Below are 15,125 nucleotides of genomic sequence, written 5' to 3'. Positions count from 1 at the left end.
TTCTTTCCTTTAGAGAAGAAACCCAGTGTTCAGCTCAGTCTCGAACAACAAATGTGGATCTTTCTCCCTTTGAAATCCATAAAAGTGTGCCCTGCTTGCAAACAAGCCCAATTTACACAATAACTTAGGAAAGTGATTGGTTTTAAGAAAATAGTTCTTTGTTCCTTAAAAAAAAAAAAAGAATAACCTCACAGTTCCTTTAGTTTAGAAAGGAAATCAAGCTTCTCTAAAAATACATAATTGACATTTCTCATCCTCACCACCCAAAACCATTACAGCCAGCTTCTAGCTGGCCTGCCGTCTGTCTTACTTTTCCCTCCTCTCCCATTCATCCCACACTTAGTGACTTTCTAAAACACAAATATGACTGGTTGCTTCTGCCTTCTTTGAATGACTCCCTGTCACCACATCCAAATTCCCATTCATGACCCTGTTACTGTCCCATTCCCCATCTCTTTATCTTTAAACCCTCTTGCCCCAGCAACTGCTCTAAACTTTGGGCTCTTACCCTTCCATCCAAAATAATTTGTCACACCTGTAGTTTATATGCGTGCCAGGTCTGAGCTTTCAACATGCTCAGTCCACCTTAAAAACAAGAGTAAACAAAGGCAGTAAGGAACATGATTTTGATTTTTTTAAAAAAAATTTTAACTGAAAACAGAATAAGACCTGCAGTCAAGCTATTAATATAGACACACAGGCTCTCTCCCTAAGGCTCTGGGATTCAGGAACTCAGAATTTCCCACTTTCATATTCAAGTAAGTGTGTTCAGTGGAAAAGAGCAAGTAGCTCAGTCTCTACACATCCAGGAAAATAATAATATAGCCCAACAGCTATTCTGCTTGGCTGAGGAACTGGCCACTTTGATGGATTCTATATTCTGGTTAATTGGTGACAACAGTATACACATGTAGACTATCAAATCTTAACTACAAACAAAAAAAACTTAACCACAGCTCATCTAAGGCTCTTCAACATGTAAGTGCCTCAGGGTACTTTTCATGAATATGTTATTATCTTTGTACTGTAGATGCCCAGAGGAAGTGGAAAGCTCTGAGTGAATTTCAGATAAAACTAGATGTCCACTGTTAGGAATTTCAAGGACCTGGCAGAAGTTATTTTGTATGGTAGCATCTGTTGCTTAAAATATCTGGGCAATCAGCTGGGGAAGTAAAATCATATTTAATTGTCAAGGAATCTCTGTGATTTTGAAGAACCACCCCATATCTCTGTGTGTGTGTGTGTGTGTGTGTGTGTGTGTGAAACGCCTGTTTGCTTGTGAGGTGGATAATGCCATAGTTTTTAGGCATACGGTCAATTAACCACAAGTCTGATCAACCACCTTGGGAACTCTAGCCCAGGCACTGACCATGCTGGGGGTCTGAGTAGGGAAGACTTAACATATATTGTGGACACCCAGCTCATAGGATCTCAGATTCCATTTGAAAATTAGGCAAGCTAAGAATCAGAAGATCTCTGGGAAAACTGTGGGCAAGAGAAGCAACAGAGGAAGCAAAAGGATCGTATAAGAGAGTCCTCTGGGGTTCAATGAGAGATCCTACCCAACTAGGTCCCATCTGTTTCCATAGCAATTTTGAGCTCCATCAGATGACACTGTGGTTTTAATCTTGCAAGGAAATCAAAGCACCATGGAACGTGCATTATCTAGAGGCAGGTGTGCTAACCGACTCCAAGGGCAGTGGCAGAGCCAAGGCTGAAACCACCAGAACTCTTGGCCACACCCCCTCCTCTAGTGCTATAATCAGATTCCCCTGCATCTCATGTCCTCATTAGTAAGTGTTTGAGGCACTTTCTCTCCTTCCCATTCCTCATCAGTTCTAAAAGTTCCCCTTAAAACTTCTGGACATTCTGTACAAAGGACATCCTGTGCTAAATTGAACTAGGACCTAGGGCTAGCAATGAATCAGGGAAGCAAATGAATCACCGGTGATAGCCGCGGCCAATCTTCTACCCAGCACTCAGCTGCCTTTTACAGTAAATCCCCTCCCCCACCCACCTCTCATTTTTCTCTCCTTTCTCTCACACACATACACACAGAGGGCACAGGGAATGACTTAAAAAAAAAATCAATGAAACTAACTGTTGTCACTTTGTTACAAAATTATTAAGAACAACTGCATCTGCCGCTATGGAATCTAAAATAAATGTATTATAACAGTTATTAGAAAACCAAATGCTTTCCACATAAAAACCGTTAAAAAGTGAAAAAGAGGTTTTGGGGTTTTTTTAGGGAGAAAAAACGTGTGATCAGAGTAAAGTCCTTGTGAATATTAGTAGTGTTATGGGCCAAATCATATAAGGATTATATCAGATATTATTGTGGTGCCCTGTTGCAAAGGGTTTGAGCCAGGAGAACTGCAGTTATGAACCCAGTAAATTCCCTTGCTCTATAAACTCAGGTCCACAAAACCATAAACCCCCAAGTGGCCTGAACACACTTATGCTTCATGAGAATTCAGAGACAGGACCTCTTGAAAGTCTACTGCTTGAATATCACAGAAAAGAAATCAGTGAATATGATAAAGCAATAGTCTGAGACTTTGTAACTTACTCATTTACCTCCGAGCCCCTCTCAAAGAGGCCTTGACTTTTTAAGAGGTTGCCAACACAATTCCAGACTTCCCTCTTGAGGAAAACATCAGGAATTCTTAATTGTTCTTGAAAGAGGTAGAAGGAGAAAAGTAATTAGATAATGATGAGATGCTCATGAGAAGACAGGTCAGGCTGCTCCACCTGGGCAAGACGGTGAAGGAGTCTCCCTAGTGGGTCAGGTACAATGAGTACAATTTGCATTAAATGACCATTGAGTTTCAATCCAACTGCAAGATTCTACAAACCCTTTAGAAAGGTTAAAATCATCTCCTGTTAAAAGGAATCAGTATGCTTGACTGTAGGTTGAAACCACCATACACTGTTCTAGTGAAGTAGATAATCACATTCCTCAGATATTCAATATTTTAGCTCTTTAAAAAGGAAGTCAATATCTAAAATTTCTCTTTTTTGATTTGTATTCGGTTTTTAGTGAAGGGGGCTCCTTTTACTGAAGTAGTGGTAAATAGAAATATTTGAACTGAAGGAACACTAAAAAATCTAAATAATTATTCAGGGAAAATATTTTTCTTTGTCGAATACATCTTCAGTATTTTAAAATAAAGCAAAAAAAAAACCTGACATAGGAAAACCGTGACCAGTCTTACCAAGGTTTGTGTACAATTTCCTACAGATAACACCATCTTTCCCATCTACCATACTACTCGTTAACTCATTTTGTGACAGTAGAGAATGAAATACAGTTTTAGCTCTAGCTTTACCAGAATTTCTCCATGGGCTTCATTGAACACTATTTCTTTCTCATCCTTCAAGTTATTTTATTTGATGAGTTTATTAATGTTTCAGAGAGACACCCAACATGTTCGTCACATTGTTTTTAGCAGGAAGCTTTCCCCAAACCACTACTATTACTTACATTAATGGGTGCTAAGCATCCCATTTAAGCCTTACCACTCCCCTATGAAGTAGGGATTGTTATCCTCACTTTCAGATAAGTAAACTGAGGTATTGATGAATCCCCTGTCCAGTCTCACAGCTGGGAGCAATATTTTTGACCGCGGTCTACAAGTTTAAATCTTTGCTCTTAAAATGTCACTCGAATTGTCAAGTCACCAATGACAAAATTTACATTTCATGTATATACTTCAGTTCAATGAATTTTGGACAAGATGTACCACCTCAGGCAAATGCTAGGAAAATGAGTCTTAGGAATAGATTTCCAGGCTTTCCCTCTCACTGTCAACCTCATTGTAGACTCTGACCAAAAACATCTCTCCCAGGAAGGGTTATTTTGGAAATTTCACTATAGTGGTTCACCCTTTGCTCCTCAGAAGATTTATTTAATATAAATGCCCTTCAGAGAGGGCGATAAAGGTATTAATTAGTGAACTCCTTCACAGGGTCAGCTGACTCCTGGTTGACAGCTCTCCTGGCCCAGGACTGGGAGCTGTGCCTGCCTTCAAGCCTAATAAGGCTTTACTCATCATCACTGGTCAGCACTGTGCTGAATCTCATGGGGCAGGATAGAGTTTGAGAACCCTCCCCGAAATACGGATTGCTGAATGGAGAAGGGTGGGGTGAATCCCAGACAGGAGACAAAGTTCTCAGAAGGAAAGGACATTCAAGTGTGCCTGAGTACAAACAGGCATTTGGATTCAGGAGGGTGAGATCTTGAGAGGTAAGGCTGAGTCTTTGTGAGTGAAAGATCTCAAAGCCAGCTTCCAGCTTTTCGAGATCTGAACCATGTAAGAACTGAAAGCATTTTATTGTGCTGTGATGAAGATGCCAGTTAACAAAACCAAACTGTGTTTCTCTTCTTTTTTTTTAAATTAATTAATTTATTTTTTGCTGCATTGGGTCTTCGTTGCTGCGCGCAGGCTTTCTCTAGTTGCAGCGAGTGGGGGCTACTCTTCATTGTGGTGCGTGGGCTTCTCATTGCAGTGGCTTCTCTTGTTGCAGAGCATGGGCTCTAGGCGCACGGGCTTCAGTAGTTGTGGCACTCGGGCCTAGTTGCTCCGCAGCATGTGGGATCTTCCCAGACCAGGGCTCAAACACGTGTCCCCTGCATCGGCAGGCGGATCCTTAACCACTGCGCCACCAGGGAAGCCGCAAACTGTGTTTCTAATGAAGTGATTAGTTACCCTTATAAGGCCCTCAATTCATTATCTGTAATTAAGACTAACCAGGGTAAAAACAAATATTTACACATCATATTTTGAGCTCTGATAAAAACATATATAAACTTGATGCAACACAAGTTACAATTTGAGTATATAAGTGTTTTACTTGTGTGGTGCAGGGTAAATACAAAACCATCTTTATAAAGGAAAATGAAGCCACGTGCCTAGTCACCAACAACTGTGCCATCCTTTCAGCATCTCTCCAATTCATTTTCAAATAATTGTTTTCTTGAGTTCTCCAAACAGCACTCAACTCTGTCCTTTTCCTTTTTTTTTTTTCACTTGTGCCTTTTTCATTTTTTCCCTCCTCAGCTCAAGTAGCATCTGGAACAGAGCAGGTGCTCAGCAATCAGCAAATTCACCAGGAGCATGTGTTGCTGACAGCTGGCTTCTTTTTCCTGGCACACTCCACCCCATATTCTGTGTTCCAACTATAAGAAGAACACGTGATTAGTGAAGACACTGACTGGTCTTCAACCAAGCCAATTTCTTTCACTCCAGTCTATGCTTATCAGCTCAAGGCAACAGGCTTTTGACTGGAAAACGCAGGGGAAGACGTTTCCCGACACAGTAGCCACTGCAAACCCTTCCTGTGATTGGATGTAATGACTCATGTGGAGGTGATGTTTCTTCCCTGAAGACAACAAGTACAATGGCATGCCTTGACATACTGAAGAAACAGTTTCACAATTAACAAAAATTCAAGCCAGAAGCTGTGAGTCCTCAATGTCTGGGAATGAGTGATAAACCAACAGCCATTTTACTTCTGAAAAGAAGGAACTACTCCCAGCAGTTATAAAAGTCTTTGATCTTATTCATTGTAGTCAGGATGATTAAGAAAAATTAAGTTCATCTCTAATATAGCTCTAAATCCCAAGTAAGCAGAGAAAGGGAGGAGAGGGTCCTCCCTTGTAAAGGAACTCCTTCCCCATGCCGTGTAAATCAAATAGCATTCACCATCTCACACAAAAGGAACATCTCACCCACACTGAAAGTTAGGTGCTCTGAACAATCCCAACTACCCGTACCCAAATGTTCTGACTGCAGGTTAAATACTGGACATTTTATCTCATTTGGGGAAATAAGATGATTTCTAAGATTAAACCAAAAGCTTTTCCAAATTCATTTAACAGATGTTCACTAAGCACCTGTTACTAGCCACGCACTTGTTTTAGGTTCCAGGGTATAGTAGTGAACAAAACAAAAATGTCCTCATGCTGCTTATATTCTAGGGAGTAAACGAACAGAAAAGACAACACTGACCTCAGCAACCCTAGAACTCTCTAATTAATTTCAATAAAACGTACTTTACATGTTTAATGCAACATGTACATTTCAATAAAGAATGTACTTTAGAGCTGGTCCCTTGACTCAATTATATCCTCAAGGAAAAAGGCTATTCCTGCATTTTCTTAGTCATATTTTTAGGTTTTAGCTAGACATGAACCCAATGTCCTTTAACACCTGTTTCTGCACAGTATCCTTAAACTGTAATTGCAGGTAGAAAAGAGCATCACACAAGTCCTTGTTTCCAACCACCGTGGGGAAGTTAAAGCTGAGGGAGGCATTTCTGTGTATAAGAGCAGTGGAACACCTGCACTGCCACAAAGGGGAAGCTTTCCTTCCCACCCGGCTCTGCCCCTTAGCACCTAACCCCCTGAGATTTCCTCTGCTACACAAAGGGGAGCTCTGGAGAAAATAAGAGGACCAGAGGAAAAGTTATTTCTCAAAATTGGAAGAGGAGTCAGAAAAAACTTCTCACACAACACCAATAAAAAAAATAAAATCACAGCATGCAAAGAAAAACAAATCAGTGAATGTCTTCGATATCTCATAAAGTGCTGATGTAAAAAGAAAGGAAAATCATTAGCTCTTAGAGCTAATGTTACATGATTTGAATACAATGAGACTTTTTAAAACCTAGAATTGCCACCTTTTTTTTTTTTTGAGCCATGCCACGCAGCTTGTGGGATCTTAGTTCCCAGACCAGGGATTGAACCTAGGCCCTCAGCAGTGAAAGTGCAGAGTCCTAACCACTGGACGGCAATGGAATTCCCCTTTTTAAATTTATTTTATTTTATTACCAAATAGCCAACTTTTAAAACAAACTGGGGAAAGATGGCATATAAATTATTCTTATATTTAAAAGGATTCATCATCCTAATGAGGATTCATCTTAACATATTTTTACATCAATTCTGAAATAAGACAAATTAGTAGGGAGATAACTGCAAATACACAAATTTGATTTATAACCAATTTTGAGAGACTAGACTTTTGCCCAGAGAAATTTTTCCAGTGGTGCTGATAGAAATGCAAGATTCTTGAGTTGTATCCTTCTCGAACTATGCACATCCTATCCCTACCCCTGCAGCTCAACAGCTCTAACCTGGTGATGTGGACACAGCAGTCACTCAAGAAATCTGAGGAATGAATGAATGTACATGATAGGGTTAAGATCTCTGGCACTTAAAAGGAGAATTCCTCCCAGCTGCTGATTCACACTCTCTTTTGAGTTCCCTGTCTTACAAAGACAGTAAACAGAGCATCTGTCTCAGTTGGTTCCTGACTTTTCATCACTTCCTCTCAAACCAGCACCATTAGCTGGGTGGGCCCCAGCAGGACCCAACACTGGGAAGTATCCTATATAGGGGTCAACACCTGACATGAATAAAGGTGAACAACCTACCTGGCTCAGCAGGTGGCCAAGGGAGGTCCTGCTACCACAGCTTCAAATTCCTTTTCCTCTCTTCTCCCTTCCCTGGAAGCAGTGCACGGTTGCCCTCTACTACCAGGACCCTCTTTCCTTTCTTTGTTGGGAGCCAGATCCTCAGCAGCATGAATGAAGGAGGGGAAGAGAGTTCAGCCGGTGGCCTCCCCTTAGCTGTTCAGAGTCCCAGTCTCCTTAGCATTGTGATAAGCTCCTGCACTCTCCTCTCACTTGTCCCTCACCAAACCCCAGGGGATTATGAGAAAGCGCTCCGTAAACTGTAGTGCACCCTACACAGGTAGGCATTAGGGTTATTCTGACAGAAGCACCCTCAAACTCCTTTTCCCAGCGTTCGTCCTGATATGCCCAGGAGAGCTGGTGCCTGGTTTTCCTATGAAATGTGAATGGATCTGACTTCCCCTGATGAGTCACAATCAGATAATCAATTAGAAGGCACTGCATGGAGGCAGCATTGAACTAGAAAAGAAGCTACTGAAGTGATAAAGAATCACCTGTGGATTCAGGCTTAAAAGGACCCATTTCAGGATAATTTCACAAGCTAAAATGTACAATTGGCAAACTGATGGATTATTCTTCTCCTGCATTTAAGAGCACTTTGATTATTGTGCTCAAGTGAGAGTACTTTTGTTCCTTGGTGGGAAATACAAAATTTGTAATAGTCAAGCATAGATACCTGTGGAAATGCAAACACTTTCATTTACTAATGTCCATAAGGCCTTGATTTCTTAGAAGAGAACAATGATTTAAGAAAAAATATAAATTTAAATATAGTCCCTGGATTTTCTAACCTAATAATTCTCCCACCCCTAATAAAACATTTTATCGTTACCAAAGGCCACCATTATTTCAGCACCACAAGACGCAGAGTGGGAGATGTGCTGAGCAGGGAGCCAGAGACCATGGTTTGAATGCTGGCTCCACTTCAGGCAAAGCTGTCGGATAGAGATACTGGGCCAGTCACTTAACCTCCCTGCTTAATGCCTCAAACATGAGGCACTTGAGATAAGATGACAGCCAGTTAGACAAGCTTCTTTCCAAACCCAAGAATCACTCCATTTTGGCAGCAAAACAAAACTGTCACAAAGAAAAGGTAAGGAGCAGAAAAAACAGGTGTCTCCATGGACCTCAGGCTACAGAGACTGAATTAAAAAAAAAAAAAAAATCATCCCAACAAATCTTGCATTTTGTTTGGGTCACAGTTTTTAACAACCCACTAGATAAGTTAGCCGACAGAGTCCATACTATTTTATAATTGAATGGCTTACAATCCAAAAAAAGTGGATTTGTGACTCTACCTGTATCACAACCCATCCCTACAGCCACAATTTATCCCATTTCTTCCCTTTTCTACCTTATTGCAGAAAGCCTTATGTTTACATTTTCACTAGTGCCAGGGTTACTCTTGTACAATCTCTGGTGTCTGGATTTTGAAGGTATAATGTTATTTCCTGAAATTTACTATGAATGGAGTATACGGCACAGCTAAGTAGGAGCTTGTCCATTTCCTACAGGTGTATATAGGTCTTGGCATGGGGCTGTGAATAAGGAGACTATAACTGCCTCCAAGGAATTCCACTGATGTCATAAACCACTGTATCAAAGCTTAGGTTTCCACTACATAGAAACAGAGCTCTGGCCCATAATTCAGATGCTGGTTAATTAGTATTGTACTGATACTCTACTTGTTATTGCAACTTTGATCTATACAACTCTGTAAAGCCTACATTCATATTTTTAAAGTAACATGCTTTAGCAGCAGGTGAGAGAAACTTAAGACGTGATACAGGGCTTCCCTGGTGGCGCAGTGGTTAAGAATCCGCCTGCCAATGCAGGGAATACAGTTTGAGCCCTGGTCTGGGAAGATCCCACATGTCGCAGAGTAACAAAGCCCGTGCGCCACAACTACTGAGCCTGCGCTCTAGAGCCCGTGAGCCACAACTACTGAAGCCCGTGCACCTAGAGCCCATGCTCCGCAACAAGAGAAGCCACCGCAATGAGAAGCCCGCGCACTGCAACGAAGAGTAGCCCCCGATCACCGCAACTAGAGAAAGCCGCGTGCAGCAACGAAGACCCAATGCAGCCAAAAATAAATAAAATAAATAAATTTATATATATATAAAAAAACATGATATATTTATTGGAAAAGCAGCAGTGTTAGCTTGATTAAATGCATACACCACTAGATAACTGTCCAAGGCCCTTTCCAACTCCAGTGGTCTAGGCAACAGGTGAGTAAGAGAGACTTCAAAGGCAAGGGGGACAGGTGGGGTGGGACTGTGGTGAGACATCAGGATGAAAAGTGTTTATATTACATGGAGCTCTTCCTAGTGAATTTTATATAGTGATTCTGCAGATCTCAGCAAAATTGGACACGTATCTATCACTCAACTGGTTTCTTTGAAACAAACTTTTTAGAAATAAGTACTACATATTCTTTGCACAAAGTTCAAAAGGTACCAAAGCAGAAAAAACATAGTAGAAAAATTTGTCCTCTATATCTATCCTTCAGGACTCCAGTCCTGATACCAGTTTTTAAAAATCATTCCAGAGTATTCTGTACAAAAGCATATATGTATATAGTTGACCCTTGAACAGCGTGGGGTCAAGGGTACTTACCCACGCCCCCCGTGCAGCTGAAAATCTGCTTATAACTTGATTCCCTCCCGAACTTAACTACTATAGCCTACCGTTGACCAGAAGCCTTACTAATAACATAAACACATATTTTGTATGTTATATGTATATCTACATATATTTTATACATTCATGACATACCTTTTTCTTAATCTTTTTGGTATTTCTAGGCTACACGGTTCATCTGTGAGGTTTTCTTTTCAAATTGTCCTAAATCTCCAAAAAATTTCCAATATATTTATTGAAAAAAATCCATGTACAGGTGGACCCATGCAGTTCAAACCCATCCTGTTCAAGAGTCAACTGTGTATTCTTTTTCCCCCCTCAAAAACAAATGTTAGTGCTCTGTATATGCTTTTTTCACTTGGAGATTGTGTCATATCCATACACAGAGCTGTATTATTCTTTTTGACAGCTGTATAACATTCAACTTTATGAATATACCATAATTTATTTAACTGGTCTCCTATTGATGGACATACGTTTCTAACCTTTTGCTATTTCCAAAAAACCAAAAATGTTGTAGCAAATAACTTGTCTGTCTATCTACCTAATTTTACACATGTGAGTGTATCTTGGAAGACAAGCTCCTAGAAGGGGAATCACTGAGTCAGAGGGCTGTGCATTTGTAATGTCAACATACAAATGCAACACTGTTTCTCCACACATGAAAATGCAGCTATCCAATTTTTGATTTCTGCCCATTCATAGGTGAAAAATACTATCTTTTTTTGCATTTTAACTATGAATGAAGCTGATTGTTTTTCATATGCTAAAGAACCTACCCACCTTACCCACTCTGGGAAACTCCACAGAATTCCTCCCTGCTCTTCTTTGGTATTCTGGCAGGTGACTCCTGATCTGATTAACTTCATTCACTTCATTTATTCAACAAACCCTCACTGAGTATTGTTGGACACCAGAGAGACAGGTGAAAAGCCTGTTCCCCACCATGAGGAGCTCACAGTCTGGCAGGAAGATAGCCAGTGCACCCTGTATGCAGTGTTGCTATGAGACAGGCCTGCACCACGCTGGAGGGTGCCTGGAGGGTGCCGAGTGGCTGAGCAGACAGGAGGAGAAGCTGGCAAGGCCCCCAGGGAAGGTGATGCCTCAGCTGAGTCTGAGCAGTACAAGGCACAGTGAGCCAGGAGAGCAAAGGTGAGGTAGAGAGTGCAGAGGGGTCCAGAGGGCCTTTCAAATCAAGGGAATGAGGTGTACAAAGGCAGGGCAGCAAGGGTACTTGGTTTGAGAGGAGCAGAGCACGCTTCCAGGGACCATGAAGGTGATAAACCTTTCACCAAGACTCAAACTGGGAGACAACGTAAACACAGCCGTCAGCATTAACTTTCTTTTCAGAAGCTGTTTTCTTCTTAACTGACTCCCTTCCTCAGAGAAGACAGCCTTGTGGCCCTGAGAATTTGGGTGCAAGTATAACTCTATCCTTTCCTGTAGCTGTGTGCATCTCACTACTGGGGCAGTCTACTGATAATTCCTCACTTCCCTTTGACATGGGGCTGCCAGGTACACTTCACCAACAAATTAAGTGCCTCTAGATGAAAATAAAAGCATCTTGCCAACTACCATTATAATACTCTTCTGTTCCCAGCAGGTACTTACCACACCTCTTGAGAGTGTAACAAACAGATCCATTAAAAATATTAAGGGAATTCCCTGGTGGCGCAGTGGTTAAGAATCCATCTGCCAATGCAGGCGACACGGGTTCGAGCCCTGGTCCTTGGCAGGCGACAAGGGTTCGAGCCCTCGTCCGGCAAGATCCCACATACCGTGGAGCAACTAAGCCCGTGCGCCACAACTACTGAGCCTGCGCTCTAGAGCTCGCGAGCCACAACTACTGAAACCCGCGTGCCTAGAGCCCGTGCTCCGCAACAAGAGAAGCCACTACAATGAGAAGCCCACGCACCGCAACAAAGAGTAGCCCCGCTCGCCGCAACTAGAGAAAGCCCGCGCGCAGCAACAAAGACCCAATGCAGCCCAAAATAAATAAACGTATTACAAAAAAAAAATTAAGCATGCTTTAGGTTAGTGGAAGGTATGATTAAATACCACCACTGATTTTTTTAAATGAATGCACTAGAACTTTTATCTTTTTAATCCACATGAATAATGCCTCCATCAAAGTTATGCCCTTAGAAGAGTACTTACTTATTCTAATAATGATTCCTCTGCCCAATATATTTTTTGAATTCTTTTATTATTTTCTATAGCATCTATCCAAGAAACATTGATTTAACTGATTTGCCTTTGGTCTGTAGTGCAATCTTACAAATATGCTGTGTTGAGTAAGAATCTCCCTCTTCTTCTTCCTTTTCCTCTTTCTATATTTAACAGGAAACAAAACTCAGAGGCCTCTCCTCTGCCTCTTCTAACAGCAAAGAGTGCAGCTCTCTGGTGAGTAGGCTGCCTTAGTTTGAATGCCAGGACTGCTGGGTTGGCCACCATACCTACGTTACCAACCCATCCTCATAAGGGGTTCACCTCCCACGTTCCTTTTGGGGTGGTGGTGGAGAGGAGAAGTGCAGGGAGAATATCGCCCTTGGCTGCTCAAGCTCCCTGATCTGGTTAAGGAGAGGGTATTTACTCAGGGTCATGGTGGTGCATGAGGAAGCCAACCCCATCAGTGTTGGCTGATCATCAGAATGCGGACAAGGGGACATTCTTCATTTCTAGGTCATGTCTGGTTAAGATCAGGTGCCAGGATCAATATTTCACCTTAACTGAGGGGCAGCTGCCCAGGCGGGCAAGGTCAGTGCCCCTGCGGCCCTTAGCTAGTGTCTTCTTCATAGCATTTATTACAAACCACTGTTTACATTTCTGCAGCCCAGCCAGACTCTGCCCCACCACTGTGATTTGTTCATCCCACCATCCAGCACTTTTCTTTTCAAGGGATGATTATACACAAGTGAACAGACAGCAGGCGTGGTTGCCCTTTAAGCTCATGTAATCGGGCCTCTCATTTCAATTCACTTTGGTCAGCCCAGGTCATCTGAATGTAAAAGGGCCCCTCTGTCTCTGACCGAGATCCTTGCAGCCCTTTGATGGCCATGGAGCTCTAAGAGGGAGCTCATTCCCTGAGTGCTTGAGACCCCAGTCTACTGGGAGGTCGTGGGCAGAAAGTCAGACTAGGCATCAGGACTGCTGGGCGTGGGGCCACCACCCAGATATGTGACTGGGCTATTTGTGGCAGGTTATTTCATTTCTCTGGGGCCAGATGGTCTCTTTCTACAATCCTCCTTAGTGTCGAGAGTTCTCCAGCCCTGCCTGCTCTCTTCCCTCAAGGACAGTAAAGATGCCTCTTCCTCCCATAGAAATGTGTACAAGAACTAAGCTGTCCAGGCAAAAAAACCTTTAAAGGAAGAATTTCTGTGCTGTGAGTGGTTTACTGTGAGAATAGGACTCAGAGAAGTCTTAGAAATCTTCACTCAATGACACAGATGGATAGACAGACTTTAATCTGTGAGCCAAGAAAAATGGTTTGTAAAGGCTAGAAGAAAAGAACCCCATGGCTAAGAACTTGTAAAAACATCTATAACAAACAAAAGTTCTAAGGGAAAGACTATGAATCAGCAGGATCACAGGAGGTGGAGAGTGAGCTTTGAAACGGCAGAGAACTAACCAGCTAAAGGGCAAATGGTGCAGAATGCCACTGCAGGAGGTGACACACAGGAATCCAAGCAGCACCTGGAGTCAACAGAGGACAAGTAGACACATTTTCATCCCAGGCCTGTGCTGGTGGGGACAGCCTACCCTACCATACTAGTATTTTCCGGATGGGAAGTAGGTACCACTGAGATTCCTTAGCTTATAAAGCCAAAAATTCCATTCTTGGGAGGGAGAGGAGAGAAGGAAATGAGCATGAACAGGAATGACATTTTCCATTCCCTTCATGGACAGTTTTGCACAAGCTGCAAATGCAAAGGGGGGAGATGTAGACAGAGGCCCACCACCACGGTCTCTGCCCTCCAGGGAACTCAGTCCGAAAGGCGAGGAAGACAGGTCAACAAAACCCACCACCCAAGGTACTGCCAATGACAAAACTGGTGCAGACTTCACCATTACAAAGCATTTTTACACACGTCATCTCACCTAATTCTCACACTGGTCAGTGGACCAGAACGGAATTTAAGTAACTTGCCCGAGGTCTCTCAGCTGTGATGCAATAGGACCAATTACAGAAATCTCACAGATACTATTATAAGAACTGTAAGAGAGATTCTGAATTCACAGGGGTTCCAGGGACAATAGTGTCCATGCAAGGGACAGGCACTGTGTTGGGTGCTTTACCAACACCAACTCCAGTGCCTAAAAAAAGCCCCACACTGGTGCCCAGCAGGGCCCAGAAAGCCAATACCTGACTCCTACTTGCTCTATGAATGAAGCTGGGATAAGTACTGTTCCTACTTTGCAGCTGGGGAATCTAAGGTGAAGCCAGGAATGTGAACACAGGTCTGTTTGATGCCCAAGTCACTAATCCTGTCATTCTAGGGGTTTCTAGGTGTCACATGAGACACAGAGTTCCATGTAATGTCTGCAGGAGGTGAGCAAATACAGCAATAAAAACAATGCATCACATTGCATTTATTTTCTAATATTTCTTTTTATATCAAGGAAAAACTCTCAGTCTGAGGCTGGAAGTCTTTAACACCTCTCCAATACTAATCTTCCTCCCTCTAAAAAAGTTAAAAATGTAGGCTCAGAACCTTAACAAGCAACGGTAGCTAGAATTTAATAACAACACATTGTTGTCAGTATATTTCATTTTTATGGTTACTTTCTATTTATTGCAAATGGTACTGGTTTTTCAATTATATAAATAATATAAAGTTTCTTTTAAAAGTAAACTTAGGTTGTTTTTTAAAGGGGGACCACTTTAAAAGACAACATTAAGTAGTTAACAGGGCAGGTGTAGAGATAACGGCAGAAAACATGAAAGCAGTACACAGATGGCTGAAATTTGGGAAATGTTGCTCTATGTCATACTGGCCCTCAGA

The 15,125-nt window shown here is 42.0% G+C and overlaps 1 protein-coding gene across 6 annotated transcripts in view; it reads right to left on the bottom strand.

Annotated features, from left to right (window-relative positions):
* Positions 1–15,125, bottom strand: part of IGF2BP2 (insulin like growth factor 2 mRNA binding protein 2) — a 163,281-nt gene that overhangs the window by 46,696 nt on the left and 101,460 nt on the right. For 2 of the 6 annotated variants that reach the window (XM_082392975.1, XM_082392976.1), the window contains exon 3: positions 2,573–2,678. The exons of the other annotated variants lie outside the window; for them this stretch is intronic. In XM_082392975.1, coding sequence (XP_082249101.1) covers positions 2,573–2,678 — 106 coding nt within the window. The remainder of the gene's footprint in view (positions 1–2,572; positions 2,679–15,125) is intronic. 6 annotated transcript variants of the gene reach the window in all.

This window comes from Balaenoptera borealis (assembly GCF_965194805.1).
Source record: "Balaenoptera borealis genome assembly, chromosome: 5".
Lineage (NCBI taxonomy): Eukaryota > Metazoa > Chordata > Mammalia > Artiodactyla > Balaenopteridae > Balaenoptera > Balaenoptera borealis.
The sequence above is the reverse complement of the archived record's forward strand: the minus strand, read 5'-3'. Positions and strand labels throughout refer to the sequence as shown.